Source organism: Magnolia sinica, chromosome 12 (genome assembly GCF_029962835.1).
Source record: "Magnolia sinica isolate HGM2019 chromosome 12, MsV1, whole genome shotgun sequence".
Classification (NCBI taxonomy): Eukaryota; Viridiplantae; Streptophyta; class Magnoliopsida; order Magnoliales; family Magnoliaceae; genus Magnolia; species Magnolia sinica.
Window position 1 is genome coordinate 71256719 of NC_080584.1, and position 17697 is coordinate 71274415.

At 41.8% G+C, this 17697-nt stretch overlaps 1 protein-coding gene across 2 annotated transcripts in view; it reads left to right on the forward strand.

Annotated features, from left to right (window-relative positions):
- Positions 1-3471: 3471 nt before the first annotated feature.
- The window catches only part of LOC131221645 (anthocyanidin reductase ((2S)-flavan-3-ol-forming)-like), a 45977-nt gene continuing 31751 nt past the window's right edge, over positions 3472-17697 (forward strand). The window contains exons 1-3 of one of the 2 annotated variants that reach the window (XM_058216939.1): positions 3472-3955; positions 6313-6479; positions 8050-8250. In XM_058216939.1, coding sequence (XP_058072922.1) covers positions 3790-3955; positions 6313-6479; positions 8050-8250 — 534 coding nt within the window. In that variant the 5' untranslated portion in view covers positions 3472-3789. The remainder of the gene's footprint in view (positions 3956-6312; positions 6480-8049; positions 8251-17697) is intronic. The other variant, XM_058216940.1, reaches the window with a different exon arrangement.

The following is a 17697-nucleotide window of genomic DNA, read 5'->3' on the forward strand; positions in this document are numbered from 1 at the left end:
TCAAAACTATTTTGACTGTAACCCAAAATGCATATTCTCAATTTCCAACCTAGGATGGGTTTATCATTAATTGTTGGATACTGTTCTTCAGGGTTCACAATTTTCCACTCGGCTTGACTATTTATCACTGTTCATGAACAATTGCTAGAACTTTCAATAATCAGGTATGATAGAAGCAATTCCCTAATGTAACCAAGGCATTCCAATATCTCTATCACTAATTGTTGATAGATGTCTTAAATCTATAAGTCATCATGTCAGCTGCCGGTGATAGTTCGATGCCATTGAGAAAATTTGAAATTTATATGTTTAGTCGCTAGACATTTTTGGTGTCTTGTTAATGCCATCGAAAGTCTCTTCGATGCTATTAAAGAATGCTCGATGACATCGAAGGTCTATTCGATGTCATGAAAGATTACTCGATGACATCGAAGGTCTGTTCAATGCCATCGGTAAAATTTAGTATTTTCATGTTTAGTTGCTAGAACATTTTGGTATTAGTTCGATATCATCAACGGTGTATCGATGACATCGAAGTCCCATCAAATGTATGCGCAGATTTACGCAGTGTTGCATATCTGCGGGATTTATTTTCGATTTTGATTGTGACTCTCCTAGATGCAACATATAAGGGTGTAATCGGGATAAAATGGTATTTAAGGCTTTCTAATTCATTCCTAAGGTTTCAAGGGGCTTGTAAGGGGAGATTTGAGGCTTGTTCAAATTTAGTATTCTCTCTCTCTAATAACTTTTGCTTTTAAAATGATTACTGTTACTTTGTGCTGTGATTTTTTTCTCGAAAGGGCTTTTCCAAATCAAATTCAGAGTCTTTGTAATTGGGCTTGTTGGTGCAATTGGAATACTCTACTTAATTCATCTCTACGTGCTTCCTCTAATCCCTAACAAGTAGTATTAAAGATAAACATTGCAACATAATTAAATATGAAAGTAGAATATCAATGGCTGCAAATCCTAAGTTCAATATTGAGAAGTACTCCGAAAAAAATAATTTTGAATTATAGAAGGTCAAGATGATTGGCTTATTAGATCACCAAGGTTTGGATAAGGTCCTTGAGAAGTGACCTGAATCTATAGAAGATGATGAATGGAACAAGTTAGACAAGAAAGCGAAAACCTCCATCCAATTATGCCTAATGGATGAGGTCTTCTACAATGTCATGAGAGAGAAAACTGCAGCAAGATTGTGGGCGAAGTTAGAGGACATCTATGTAAAGTAATCCCTTGAAAGTCGCCTACACTAAAGTTGCAGTTATTCAATCTAAAGGTGACAAAGAGAGGTGATGTTGAGGCCCACATTAGCAACTTTGACAAGATGATTTGCAAATTACTAGATGTGGAAGAAGTGGTTAAGGATGAAGATCATGCATGTATCTTGTTGAATTCTCTTCTGACTTCATATGAGTCTTTCAAAGACACGTTGTGCACTGGTAAATCTTCCCATAGTGTTGATACTGTTATCTTAGCCCTTCAAGGAAAGTCGATGAGAAAGAAAAATGGTAACATGGACGCCTCTACTAATGCATTGTTTAACAAGGGTGGAATTCTAAGCGGGATAAAGGATCTTCTCGATCGAAATTCAAATCCAAGGGCAAGAGCAAGGAAAAATTGAAGTACTGGAATTGTGGGTTGTCTGAAGATATGAAGAAGGATTGTCTAAATCCTAAAGCAAAAGGAGAAAACTTAGGCGCTTCCTCCAGGGAGGCCAACACCGCAGAGTTAGATGAGGGCATGAGTGGAGGTGATGTGTTGTTTGCATCCATAGTCAGACACTTAGACAATGATCATAGGGACGAGTAGATTTTGGACAGAAGGGCATCATATCACATGACACATCATCAAAGTTGATCCACCAGTTACAGAGAATGCGGTGTTGGCTAAGTATTTATGGGTAATAATAATGCCTAATGTTGTGGGTGTTGAATCGGTGTGCATCAAGATGTTTGATGGCATGGACCGTACCTTGACTGAGGTGAGACATGTTCCTGACATAAGAAAGAGCTTGATATCTCTTGAAGCACTTGACGCACTTGGGTACAAATTCATTGGTTTCAATTGGGTCCTTAAAGTTTCAAAAGGGACACCCATTTTCATGAAAGTATAGAGGAGTGGGAACCTTTACAAGTTGGTCAGAAGCACTTTAATAGGTGGAGCTGCAGCAGATACCACGTCTGCACGTATGTGGCATACATGTCTAGGCCACATGAGAGATCAGGACATGGAGGTGCTTGCGGAAGGAGGCGTGACTCTAGAAAAGATTCACACAAACATGAATCCAGCAGATCGAGATACTCACAAAGGTGGTTTCTGCATCGAAGTTTAAATTCTAGGCAACTTCTCAGACTTGGCAAAGGGGTAAAGGAAGATAGAGGATGCACGAAAAGAAATGATGTAGCTATGATGCAAGGCATGATTAGAGAATAAGAAGAAAAAAAAAGGTATGAAGAATGACAATTGAAAATTCGGTGAAGATTGTTGATAGATATCTTAAATCTGTAAATCAATACGTCTATCAATGACAGTTCAATGTCATCGAGCAGACTTTAATGCCATTAAAGTCCTAATCGATGCCATCGAGAAAATTCAGAATTTATATGTTTAGTCGTTGGATACTTTTGGTGCTTTGTCGAGGCCATCGAAGGTCTGTTCTACACCATCGAAGACGACCCGATGACATCGAAAGTATATTCAATGCCATCGGTAAAATGAGACTAAAAAATGGATGAACATATGATTTCTCACAAAAATCAATGGCCTAGCTAGCTTGCCCTAAGGGCTTGTTTGATTTTTCAATTCACCGGTAAATACTGTGTAGATATGTAATGATCATTTCTCGTGTATTTACCTCACTCTTTCTAATGTTTGATTTGACCACATACTTTTTTTATGCAAAAATCAAGAATGCTACAACATATTTGTGGGTCCCACCGTGATGCGTATAGCCTATCCACACCGTTCATCTATTATGCCTAATGAATTTATGGCATGATCTAGAAAATGAGGCATATCCAAAGCTCAAGACCACGCCATGGGAAAAAGGGAAATGAACACTTACCATTAAAATCCTTCTGGGGCCACTGCTTCTTTTGGTGTGGGCCATTTGAGTGTTGTATTTACCTCATTTTTCACCTCATGCCTAAAAATATTGTGATAAAATAGATGTACGGAATGGATATATCATATACATCACCTCGAGGTCCACAAATTTAAACTAGCCTTTTGAACCAATTTCCAAAATAGAAAGTTGGATGACTTTCAAACAAGTGAAATGGTAATAATTACTCATTTCAAGAGTATTTACACACTCTCTTGAAAAATCAAACATCCCATAGGAGGAACTTCCTGCCAATAGCTTCCGAAGTCAATCCATTTCTGATAGCATAAGACACCTATGATATTTTTCCATCATTTTAAAATAGTGGTGACGTGTCTTCCTCACATCGCACTCTTATGTACAGTTACCCGGACCATCCAAATTGTGGGGCATACTCTAAACGGATAACACCTTCAAAATCAACATTGTTCATGCAATCCAACCAATCTATCAAATGGATGGTTATTAATGATCCAAAATTCCAAGGGCGGAAGCAAATGTTACTATTCTCTGTCTACGCTCCATCCACAGCTACAGCGATTTGGAAAATCTATCTACGGCTGAAGATTCTCCATCATTTTTAAATGGTGGTGAACTAGCATAAGAGTCTGTCACCAAAAGATGTCTACATAAGCTAAAGAAACCAGAAGCTGAGGCCAGACCAGGAGCGTCTGTGTATGGTGACGGCTCTCATCTTCGTTGGAGGAAGGACAGAAATGGCAACGGCTACGATGGAGAGGAAGAGAGCATGTGTAACTGGAGCCACAGGATATGTGGGGTCCATGCTCGTTAAAAGCTTGTTAGAGAAAGGGTATGCCGTCAACGCCACCGTCAGAGACCCAGGTTCGTCCACCCTCGCAATCTTTCCTTCTCTTCGCATCATAGTTCTGAAACTCGGACTCGGACGAGTCAACTCGACTCAGTAAAAATTTGAGCTGTCTTTTGAATCTCGCTCCCGAGCTTTGATTAGGTCAGGATCAATAAGACTCGCCCAGCTGGCAGAAAACTCGATTAACTCGATACACCTTAGTAGGTCTACTCGAAATTAACTCGGACGGGTCAATTCGACTTAGCAAGATCTCATGCTGATTCAACTCGACTCAGTGAGATTTCGAGCCAAGTCTTTTGAAAACTCGCACATGAGCTTGACTACGCCGAGACTCAACAAGACTCGTCTAGGCGGCCTGAAAACCTGGTCGACTCAATACAACTCGGCACGACTTGGGGCAGAACTGCAATGAACCCACATCAAATACCACAATTACATATTATTTATTTTACCATTTCTGACAATTTTAAAATTTTCTCAACAAACTCTATTACTTTAAATCTAATTATTGGTAAACATACTAATCCTTAGCTTGTTCCCTCTAGGAGAATTCACCAGTATTGGAAGTCGTGATTGGATTGGGTAGTCTATCATTTTTATCAAGCTAAGGGCTTGTTTGGAAGACATGGTGAAATTGATATGAGGTTGAATTTGTAAGGGGGGTGACTTGTATTTTCACTTCTGTGGTGGGTGGGGTGTAAAATCATCATCCTCTCCATTGGTTACAATATTGGAAACTGTGATTTGATTGAGTAGCCTATATTTTTATTTAATTTTCCTCCCAAAAATTATAATTGAATTCACTTCCGATAACGGTGGAAACAAATGACCCATGGGAGAATGATGTTATCACCCCCTCATTTTGATACATACATATAATGGCTTCTTGCTATTTGCTCTTGCCTATCCATGATAAAAGAGAAAGTGAGAAATGATGAGGGAAAAGAGCAATTCCTTTTATCAAAATAGTGGATGTGTAACATTAGGGGGCTTTGCATTTCTATTCCAAAGTGATTGGATGCTCTTTGATGTTACAATATGCAATATGCAGATGTATTGGTTCTAATAAAGATATAAAGCAGAAAATCAAGATATTACATACAAAAAATAATAGAAATATTATATAGAGAATCATGGCACTTTATAGTCGCTTTCTTAAAGATAGATTTTTTCTCATAAGAAAGATCCTCGATGCACTACATCTGAATAACTTTGCCATCAGAATACAACAACTCTTCTCCATGATGAACGACTTATATCAGGTGCACATTTGATCTCAACCATACAGACCCAAGCTTACTCTTTTTGCTTTGCCCAATAAAAAATGGGGAGAGAAAACTCAAAGAATAATGAGAGAGAGAGACATAAGAGAGTCTTTTCTATATATGAAAAATAAGAAACAAAAGCCTCTATAAAGAAATACGAAATAGTCATTGGAGCTTGAGACACATGCAGGCAGTGCATTAATGATAAGTCAGCACATTTGGTCTTATTAATTATTTGATGGTGCATGGCAACACTCTGCCCATGCATGTATGTAGTGGCAGATTCAAAGACTAACAATATCGCAGCACGCTTCGCCTCACCATGACTTGCGGGGATGCCCCCTAGTTCCCAATATAAGCAATAAGCCAAAGAATCATGCTTTAGTTTCGCATCTCCTTTTCAATATAAGATTAAACCAACACCAAAACCACAATACAAGGAAAAATCAATTTATCCTATTTTTAAATCTTTATTTTTTCATTAAGATATCCCATTTCACAACCATGGCCTGGTGAAGCCATGAGAAAAAAATGTGGTAGAGATACAGGTACACAAGGAGAGTGATGTTTATGTGGAGGTCATCTATCTAGCGGGCCCCATCATGGATGAACCATGTTCTGAGATTACTCCAATCCTACAATCATAGCTTTTGGTTTTCTTGGCTTTTGTGTACAAAATGTGAACCCTCAACCAATTTTGTTTCAAGCCTTCACTTTGAAGGCTGATTAATTTATGGTGGTCCAATCCATGCATTGTAAGTAAATGGACAGTCCCAAATGATGGTAGTGTAGCATGTATGCTTGAGAGGTGAATCACCCCAGACATGCAACATACCAGAGCATCACACCCCACTTAAGTAAAATGCATGATCAAAAAAGAAATCACCAAATGCATGCATTTAAGGTAGCATGTGTCCCACCTAATGAGTAGACTAACATGGCCTTTGGGACCATCTTCACTAGAGCGGGCAGAAATCTAAAGAGCAATATCAACACACGTCAACATGGACTTATTGGCAAATCCCATTTTGAATGTGTGGATTCCCACCTGCTCTCCATTGACATTTTTAAACCAATAACCTAATGCATTTTATTCTTTGGTGCAGCAAATAGCAAAAAGGTGTCCCACCTCTTAAATCTACAAGTCTTGGGTGATGTAAAACTTTTCAAGGCAGATATCACGGAGGAAGGTAGCTTTGATGATGCCATCAATGGTTGTGATTTCGTCTTCCAGGTTGCAACTCCAGTGAACTTTGGGTCTGAAGACCAAGGGGTAATTAATCATTAGAGATGGAAATTAATTTCATAAATAAATATTACTTTTAGAAAGTAAATAAATATATTATATGCAATTATTTATAACAATAAAAAAAATAAAAATAAATAAATTTCATACACCTGTGTATTAACCATGGATTTGTTATGAAAGTTATGGCATAAGGTTGATATTGTCTATTAACCCAATGCGACCCACCTCCTTTTATCTTAGTTGTTGGGGACTGGCCATGAGAGCATAAAACTCCCACAAGTGCAATGTGTTAGACTATTATATTGTGCATGTGGTCTACCAGAAGGTCTGGCCACTAATAGAGTTGAAGGGAAGGGGTATAATTGTGACAAGTCTTAAATGATGATGATGATGATGCCTTAGTAGTATGAGTATTTTTTTTCCATGTCATGACAAAATGATGGAAATAACTAACATGATTTATTGGAGTATAGTTGTGAGTGAAGGGGTATACGAATATTTGAAGCAGCATCTTTCTTGCTTATCTGCGATCGAGGTATTTCATAATGATAACAAACTGTTGTTACAGTTATGATATAAGTTGACCACATGGTTTGAAAAAAAAATTGTTTTGGCCCCATGACAAGCCGTCATAGGGGCCGCTATGGGCAATTTTTTCCATAACGACCATTTTGCCTCGTAATACATAATGGCTATTACTATTACCATTAGGTACCAACCATTATGTCCGTTATGTAACCATTTTGGAATACCTTGCCTTCACCCTCTTAGTGTGCGAGAGTTTTCTAGCATATAGGACTAAACCAACTTCAAGATATTGATTGACTATGTACAGGTGTAAATCTTACTATTGAAATTCAATTTGGCGAGTTCGTTATTTTTTCTACAAACTTATGCCCTTTAGATAGGCCTACAATTATTCAAATTCTTCATATATTATGGTAACAACTACACTGGAGAATTACCCACAACTCTCCCAGATTTGAATATCCTTAACATCCTATGTGTGGCTTTTTGTATGCCATTGTTGTATTTTAATCTTAGCCATTTACTTTTTAGTCATTAATCCAAGGGTTGAGCCCATTTGATCACGTATAACTTTTGGAATCACCCATTTCAGTAGAACCCACCATATGATATAATTGATTCGTGTATCTACAAGTGAGAGTTCTTTATTAGATGGTGGGAGATATGGGTGCACCAATCCTCCATGCACACAGTGCACACACAAGGTTTTCCTGATAGTCCTTTTAGAACGTGATCTTCAGTCCTCTCTGTAATCCATAATTTCTCTGCTTCACATGTATTTTCATGGGTTCGATGGTTCATTCATCACATGGGCCACAATTTTGGAAACAAATGGACGGCTTAGAGAGTCTTGGCCGAGCTTTTTGATCCATCATTTGTTTCATATACCAAAGCCCACACAATGACAAGACTGGCCTAACTTTAAGAAAGGGATGTTGGTCGCCTGTTAGATGGTGTAGATCTTGTATTTTCATGCAAGTGTGGGATCATGAAAGTTCTAATATTATCATTATGGTATTGTTACATTTCCTTCCACATTGTATTTATTCATTATTTATGATTGTAGAATGACATGATCAAGCCAGCAATCAATGGGATGTTGAACGTTCTGAAATCATTTGTTAGAGTGAAGACTATGAAGCGTGTGGTCTGCACATCATCAGTGGCTGCTGTGTCGCCAAACAATCTCAATGGGATGGACCATGTCCTTGATGAGGAGAGCTGGTCCGACGTTGAGTATTTGACCTCTGAGAAGTCATTGATTTGGGTAAGCTGGTTTTTGTTTTGGGTTGGCTCGGCCGGACTCAGTTTTTTTTTTTGGAAGTGGGACTGAGCCACAATTCATAGATTCAGCAAAAGATTGTACAGTATGTCAAGTGGGCCCCGACAAAAAGGATCCGGGCCTCACTTCTCGTGTAAAACAATAAGGATAGAATATAATGCCTAGCTGGGATCCCGATCAAGGAAATCTGAAGGACCCAATGCCAGCGTTATCTAACACGATGGTGCCCCTCACCAGCCTAGGCAGAGCTGACCAAGAATCGTAAATTCTGTTTGGGCTACCGTTGCTAGCCCGTCTTGCCAAGAAATCAGCCGCCGAATTCGCTTCCCTAAAAATGTGGTTGAATCTGGTGTTGAGTCTCCCGCGCAGTTGCTGAATAACACCTAGGATATACCAGATATTCCAGGAGTAGGTAGCATTGGGATCAACAATTGCATCCGCCAGAATTTTGGAGTCAGACTCAACCATAATGTTAGGCAGGCCCAGTTTGCAGCAAAGAGTTAGGCCATCAAGCATGGCCTGCGCCTCGGCTACCATGTTAGTAGATCGGCCATAAGATCTGTGAAAGCAAAGACAGTTTTCCCGTGATGGTCCCTGCAAATTCCACCGCCACCACTCTCCCCCGGGTTGCCCCTAGAAGAGCCATCTACATTAAGCTTCAGCCAACCAGGGGGAGGCTTCGACCACTTGACTAAGTATGGAATACCTGGCGACTTGGGAGCAGCGGTTGGGATTCGAAGAGAGTGAAGGACAATCGAGTCAGCCAAGGAGTGCCTATCAGGAGCTTGAACAAGGGGGCCTATCTCACATAACCAGCGAGAGACTTTGAAAATGATCAGGGGAGTTGACATACGACGGTCGTCGAAGCGGGCAGAATTTCTGTTTTTCCAGATTTCCCAGGAAATGAAGCAGGGAGCGAGTCCTGAGAGAAAGGATACTCTGCTCTTGTGGCTGACGCTATTAGTCCAAAGGAGGAAACACTGTAGGAATGATTGGTTAGGCATCGAAGGAACATCGAATAATCGTTCGAAGTGGCCCCACACATCAATTGCAACTTTGCCACAGCTGAAAAGGTGGTCCAAATCTTCCACCATCCAGTGGTCTTGGCCGAAAAGAGAAGAAGGCTGCTGACTGCCGGTCTACATCTGGGGAGGGGGGTGACTGTTGGAAGGGTAAGGCTGACCTACAGCATTCACATTTGGAAGCCAGAGTAATTCCAATTTTTTGGATAGTCGCGTCAACTTGGACTGCACCATGGAGAATCTTCCAGCTGAAAATTCCCAATTTCGGGGAGAGCACATCATTCCAGATCCACCTGGACCAAGGGAGGGTGGACCGTTGAGATCTAATGGTGTTCTAGGCCATTTTGAGGGAGAATGTACAGGATGCAGATAGGTCCCAGATCAGTCTGTCCTTCCTATTAGAGATGGTAATGTGGGGCTGATTGAACAATGCTCATGGCGAAGAGGGAGATAATGTGCGCAATCGCTGACGACAGATTGGCATCAAGAGAGGAGAAGTACTCTCTTTCTGTGAGGTTCAGCAGAGATGATGGAATAGGGTTCACAGACGAGCCAAGGAGCAAACCTCTTCCTGTCCAATTCGAAGTCCAGAAATTAATGGAGCCTTCTCCAACTAGCCACCTGGAATGCTGCAATGTAAATTGGAGATTTCTGAAGATGGGCTTCCATACTGTAGAACTGGCATTTCCATCCGCTCCTCCATTGTGCAGTAGCTTATGGAAGTACTTAGCTAAGAATAGACCAGCCCATAGGGACGTGCCCTGGAGCAATTACCAACCCATCTTGATACGGAATGCACGCATGACATTGTTCAAACACCTAATGCCAAGACCGCCCTCGGAGCGAGGAGTGCAAACAGTGATCCATTTGACCCAATGTCTTTTATTCCCATAGCTTGAACTGCCTCAGAAGAAATTTGCAATTGCTGTGTCCATCGCCTTAATGACCGTTTTAGGGAGGGGAATGGCCGATAGCATATGGATGGGAATGCTGGACAGGACATGTTTGATAAGAATGATCTTAGCTGCTAGGTTAAGGAGCTTAGGTTTCCATCATTCAATCTTGCTGATGATCTTCTGGGTGAGATGGTGAAAGAGCAGGCTACGGACTCTGCCTTTTGTGAGAAGGACACCAAGGTAAATTGCTGGGAGAGTGGCTTGCTTGAAACCTATTAAGTTGCTTAACTTTTGGGACTTGCTTCTGGTTGATTTCTTTAGTAAGATAAACGAAGTCTTGAAGCTATTCACCTTCTGGCCGGAGATAGATTCGTAGTTCCCAATAAATGTAAGGAGAGATCGCACATTAGTCAACCTGCCATTAAGAAAAAGAACAACATCATCAGCAAAAAGTAGGTGGGTGATCATGGGGCAGGTCCGAGGGAGCTTATAGGGCTGGCATCTCCCAGAAGAGAACAGGTTGGAGAGGCCTCTACTGAAAACATCAGTTGTCAAGATAAATATGGATGGGGATAGTGGATCTCCCTGCCTGAGACCTCGGCTTGATTTGAAAAAACCAAAGCTTCGACCATTTATGATGACCGAAAACCATGTGTTCGTCTAGCACCTTTGAATGCATTGATCCAACGCCCATCAAAGCCAAATTTCTGAAGAGCAAGGGCAATGAGGCCACATTCAAGTCAGCCATAGGCCCTTTCCAAATCAATTTTGAGGATTAGATTGCCTCCATAAACAGGCCTATCGATTTCGTGGACCATATCCCTAGCGATAGCAATATTCTCTACAATAGATCTCCCTTCAACAAAGGCTGCTTGTTTAGGGGAGATCAAGCCTGGGAGTAAGGGAACTGGCCTATTAGCCAGAAGCTTAGAAAATATCTTCATGATACAGTTACATAGGCTTATGGGCTGAAAATCGATGATGTATTCCGAGTTCTTCTTCTTTGGAATGAGGGAGATTAGAGTACATTAGAAGGCTCGTGGAATTGGTCCTTCATTGATGAAATCTTTGGCTGCTTCGAAGAGGTCGTTGCCAATTATGTCCCAACATGAGGAATAGAAGGATCCTCCAAAACCATCCGGGTCTGGGGCACTGTCGACAGGGATAGAGAAAGTAGCCACTTTAACTTCCTCTAACATTAGAGGAAGCATTAGCCTCCTGTTCATCTGATCTGTGACAAGATGCGGGATGTATTGCAGAATTTCAGCATTGTAAGAGGAAACTTCAGAAGAAAAAAGGGACCTGTAGTACTGTTCAGCTTCTTTGGCGATGTCATCAATTTTCTCTAAAATTTCGCCTGTAGCCGTTTTTAGTTTTTGAATCTCCAATCTCCTACGATTGTCTATCACCAAATCATGAAAGAATATAGAGTTTATGTCGCCTTCCGTCAGCAAGCTATTCCTGGACTTTTGCTTCCAAAAAATTTCCTCCTAGAGATAGGCCTTTTTTGAGTTTTGCTTGAGCTTGGTTGAGAGAGATGGTGTCAGCTTCGGATTTAGAATTTTGGAGCTGGAGTTCAGCCTTGGTTACATCATTCTCTGCTATCTGGACATTCCTGGTGACATTACCAAAGGAATTTCTGTTCCACGATCTCAGAACTGACTTGAGGATTTTCATCTTGATGTGAAACTAGGTGAGAATGTCATTGTTCCAAGAGGCCTTGACCATATCCATGAAGTCGGCATGCTCAGTCCACATGTATTGGAATTTGAAAGGATGAGGAAAATTAACTGCATCGGTTTGGAATGATAAGAGAATAGGAGAGTGGTCCAACATAGATCTAGAGAGATGGTTGACTTTGCATCCTAGGAGTGTGCGCATCCATTCTGAATTGATGAGGATCCGATCAAGTCTTGCCCATCTACGGCTTTTGCAGATCGGTTATTACACCAAGTGAAGGGGGAGCCTGTGAATCCAGCATCAATCAGCCCTGCATCATTAACTACATCCCTGAAATCTGCCATGGCTGCCATCATCTGCAAAAGACCTCCCAGTCTTTCATCCGGGGAGATTGTGGTGTTGAAGTAGCTGCAAACCATCCATGGACCGCTTGTTGCATTGGAAGTGTGTCTCAGCTTGTCCCAAAGGATCTTCCTCTATCTCTATTATAGCTAGCGTACACAGTCGAAATGAAGAAAGGAAATGGCAGGGAGTTCCCAGTGATAGAGATGGTGATGCATTGCTTGGACGCAGTGAGGGTTTGAATGTGAAGATGGCTTTTGGCGAGGATCCAGATCTTTTTTTCCATAGCATCGTTATTGATCTGATTGTCAAATTCTAGTTTGCTAGCAACCACCGCACGTTTAGATTCCCTGATCATAGGCTCTTGAAGAAGAATCAACTCGATATTGTGTTTACGAATTAGACGTTTTAAAAAATGAATGGTTGGCGCGTTGCCACCCCTCTCGCATTCCATGAGAGGAGGCTAATCATCAGTAGCCCAACCTTTGCGCCCAGCCCGAGTCTTCGAACTTCTCAGCCGCTGACTTTTGTGTTTGAAGCATTTTGTTTTCGATATGGCCTTTCGCTTCGGCTTGGACTTGGGGGAGTCTGGATCATCCTGTTGAAGGCTATCGCTAGAGACAAGTGTGCCCATATCAAGCTACAATGACTTCCCCAGTAGGTCCACCCATAGATTGATTGCCGCTTTGGCATGGTTCTTCCAAGGAGGGTCCATGGGAGGATGCTGAAGATCAGCTGTTTCCAGATTCACTGATTGTTGTTGGTGGCTGCCTTGTTCCATAACCAGCTCAATTCCCTTAATTGTGCCAACTTGACTTGGAGCAGGAGATCCTGCTGAGTAGAAGGTGTGAGAATTGCAGATGGTAGTTGGTTTTGGGATCGAAGACGCCCGAGTAGATAGTTGGTGTCTGATGGAGTTAGCTCTGGTTGTTTCACGAGAAGCAGAAATTTCTAGGAACATGTCCTTCATGCCGGATAGCCATTCTTCCCAGGCTACCATCATATCAGGCGATGGCTGTTTCCATTGTGAAGGAGTAGAAGGGCACCCAGTGTGCTGATATGGTTGGTTAGAAATCCTGTTTGGGACCTGTTCATTGCTCAGTTGAGGATCCAACCTGTTAGCCGGGAGGGGCTGTTGCTGCTCACAGCCAGCCGTAGGTTTTAGTACTTCAGATCTGATGGGTGATTGCTGGTTGCAGCTGTCCCGGCTGACCATGGGAGCCGGAGGATCTGGGAAATGGAAACTGCCAATTTCCAGGAGTTGCGAGGATGGATTTTGCTTAGTGTGTCCTGGACTGTTGTTGACGTCCAACAGGAGAGTTGCATTGGATGACTGGAGCTGAGAAGGGAGAGGAACTTGTATCAGAGACTAATCAAGTATGAGCATCGGAGGGGTGGCTCACCATTCCCAGAATAGTGAAGAGAATTGGTCATCGTCACTGCCATAGGGGCATTCTATCGAAATGGTGGGGAGCATCTGTTGAGATCGGCTTGTGTGGGATCAGAGTATCTCTCCCCTCTCACTTAATCCTCAATCCGGAGCAGTGTTGATTCGCAAATGATCTGACTACCCATTGTTTCATCGTTTCCTTAGTGGTAGTAGTCGAGACAAGTCCCTGAGCTTGTGTCTCGCCAGCTAGATGGGCAACTTCAAGATAGGCATAGACTATGAAAGGTTTTCCATCTATAAGCAGGTTTATGGTTTTGAAGAGAGGGACGTCGGGGTGCGGGATGATTTTGGCATGGGCGATCCAACGATTATGTCCTTCCATCTGCTTACGATCTAACTCCAAGACCGAGCCCATGTGCTCTGCAATGCTGCCGACAGTGTGCTCGTTCCAGGCGTGGATGGGAATGCCTTCAATACGAATCCAGGTGCCTCTTCCTGGAGTGGGCATTGTGGGGCTCCAAGGTCTGACGTTGTGGAATCCCAACTTCTGATGCAGTGTCCTGTTCCTAGAGAAGGAAATGACTGCTTCCCTGGATCCGAAGTTAATAAGATATGATGACGCAGAGATACGGAAGATTTCTACCTGACAAAGGTGAAAGGCAGAGGAGCTCAAATGTTCCTTGATGGTAGGAAAGATGTCTGCTGTACCGAGGGTCTCGGCAACAATGGCATTGGAGAAGGAAGTCCTTCCCTGATCAGAGATACATTTTGGGATGATGACTGAGAGGTTGGGCATGGGAGGGCTAGGCAAACGCAGAGCATCTTTGAAGGAAGCATGGTTGGTTGGCGGCTGATGTTGCTGAGCGTTCCGGGGCTGAGAAATTTAAGGGTGTTGTTTCTCAGTTGGAGGTTGAGGAATCTAGGGGCGAGCAGGAGCGTATCCCTTGGGCTGAGAGGCTACCTTTTGAAGAGGGGCCATGGTATTGGTAGGTGGTCGAGATGACGGAGGTCTGTGTTCTGCATCCTTCACTGCCATGTGACGCTTGGCGAGGAATTGGTCAATGAGCATTTGTTCTGTCGTATTGGCATCGGCCGTGTGTTAGAATTTGATGAATGCATATCCTCTGCTCCGGCCAAATGTCTTGAATCTCAGGATGTATATGTCTGAAATTTCCCCAAATTGGCCAAATCTCGTTTTTAGGTCATCGTCAGTGACATTGAAGGCGAGGTTGCCGACGAAGAGGCTATGGCCGCCCCGAGGATCGTCGGGGTCGCCAGACTGGTTGTCAATCTCCGTCCATTCGGATGCCAGCCACCACTCAGGACTTCATCCTAGGGCCGGACTCAGTTTGACTTGCTACAAATCAGGGTTATTAATGGGCTGGGTTAGGCTTTAAGCTGATCATTGAGGTCTATGGGTTGGGGCTAGGACTAAGTTTTAGGTCCAATAGTAAAAAATTTGAAGGCTTACACTTGGATAGAAAGCACGCCAAGCCAGGCTAGGTAGACTGGGGTCCTTACTCATGCCTTAGTGGTAGACTCACAAGAGTTTCAACACATGGTTATGAGTTCGAGTACCCATTGTGGTGTATGTGTTGTGTTTTAAAAATAAAAAATAAAAAAATAAAAAGAAAGAAAGAAGAAGAAGAAAAAGAAAAATGCCTAAGCTTATTGATTTCACATGGACTGAGTATTACCGTGGTGAACCTGGCCTAGCCCAAGTCCGATCTAATAGCTTATGGTTCTAATTTGGTCATGCCTTAGCTTGGCCGATTTGAAACTTTTACCCCATTTACATCCAATCTTATGTTTCTAAGGGATTTTTATTGAAAAGATTCTTGAAAAACCTAAAATTATAAAGAAGAAGAACAAAAAAAAGGAAGAAGAAGACCACAATTAATTTTGAATTTCAAAAAGGATCTTCCTAATGTAGGGATGGAAAAATGACTAAAATCCCATTGGCTCTTTTTTTCTTTCTTTTGCCTAAGTGATGTAGTAAAGTATTTGATGGAGTATGTGATCAAGCACGTTCCTAATACAAATGGACTAGAAATAGCTTAAAAGGAACTTAACAAAATTTAGCATAGTTTGATCGAGTTGACATATCGAAACTCATGTAATTTTTTAGTTTTAGTCTCTGGACGTTTGTGGGTCATTTCGATCGATCAATTGACCAATCAACGGTCCAATTATCAGACGACAGAAACTTGCGTGTTATTTAGATTTTGTTTCCTTATTTGTTTAGGTCTCTTCTAATTACATCTTATGGTTTTTTAGGGTTATTTAAGCATGCAAATTGATTTATTTTAGGACGCTATCAATAAAATTCTTTTTTTAAAAAATAATAAATAAAAACTATTTTATTTCTCATGTGGATTCAAGGTATTATTGCTTGAGGAAAACGTTGATCGTCCTCGTCATGCCGTTCACTGCATTAGTTTGGTATTAGAGCGAGGTTTTCCTTCGGATCGATGGCTTCTAACGATGAATCGGGCAACAATCCCGTGGATGATGCTCCAGATAATTATACTTTAACAACAGCAGCTTTCGAGGTAACGTAGTAGGAGAATCGACAAGTCATACAAGGGCTGCAAGTCGCTCTTGACTGCATAACAGAGGCCTTAGGGTAACTGCTTATTCATGGCAATGATTTGCCTCGAGTAGGTGCTGGAATTCGCAATTGTGCTGATTGTGGGGTGATGTCGGCATTGAATTACAGGGTCCTACTTAAGGTTGTAGGACCCGACGACAAGGAGATCGATAACATGATCCTCCAACACCTCGAACGAGGCAGCGATCGGGTAGATTGGACGGATTGAGAATTCAGGATGAAAGTCAATCTTCCTAACTTCAATGAACAACTCCACATTAAAGACTTTCTCAATTAGCAGCTTGAAGTTGAGCTCTTTTTCAACTACATGGACATCTTTGAAGAAAAGAAAGTTAAACTCATGGCTTACAAGTTGAAGGGCGCAACTTCAGCAAGGTGGGAACAACTTCAGCTTACACGGATGAGACAGATGAAGGCACTAATCCACACATGGTAATGGATAAAATAGCTTATGTATGCACAATTCCTCTCCAATAATTATGATCAGGTATTATTCCAATAATACCAAGATTGTCGATAGAGTAGTCAATCAGTGAAAGATTTCACAGAGGAATTCTACCATTTGGCGGTTCAAAATGATTTGGTTGAGACTGTATCGAAGCAAGTTGCTCAATTTAATGGTGGTTTGCATGCTGCGATCTAGGGTCAAGTTCAGAAGTGGCCCGTTTGAATAATGAACGAAGTGATCAAACTAGCCACCTAAGCGGAGATGCCGCTTGAACAATCCAATACATGAGCCTATCCTGCTATTAGGATTTCCACTATAGGTCCTTCGCAGGGAGCACCATAGACCAAGGGAAAAGAACCTATTGGGGGTGTCCTCAACCTCCCACACCCACGAACCTAGAGTCATGGAGTGAACAAGTGAGATTCCAAAGAGGAGCGAACTGTTGCCAGTGCAACCAGGTTCCAAATCCTTACGGTCAGTGAAGGCTAGACCATTGTTATTGATGTGGCCAATCGGGCCACCTATCAAGTGTGTGTCCTCAGCAAAAAGTGTCTAACATAGCTATTAATGATGGGTTAGACCATTGTTACCGATGTGGCCAACCGGGCCACCTATCAAGTGTGTGTCCTCAATGAAAAGTGGCTAACCTAGCTATTAATGATGGAAGCGTTGAAAATACAGAGGAAGACCCATATCTTGATGAAGTACAACATGCCATGAATGATGAAGTGGACGAAGCAGTTTGGGTACCTCAAGATCTCAGTGAATCTCTAGTAGTGATAAGGCTATTATAAACACTAAATAAGGAGGTACACCCACAATGACATAACATCTTTCAAATAAGGTGTATAGTGAATTGAAAAGTCTATGATGTGATCATAGACAACAGGAGCTACGAGAATATCGTCTCCAAAGTCATAGTAGAGAAGTTACAGCTGTAAACAGAAAAACATCCCTCCTCATACACAATTAACTGGATTAAGAAGGTTGGGGAGATGAAGGTAATTGAACAATGCACTATCTCTTTCCCAATTAGTATTTAT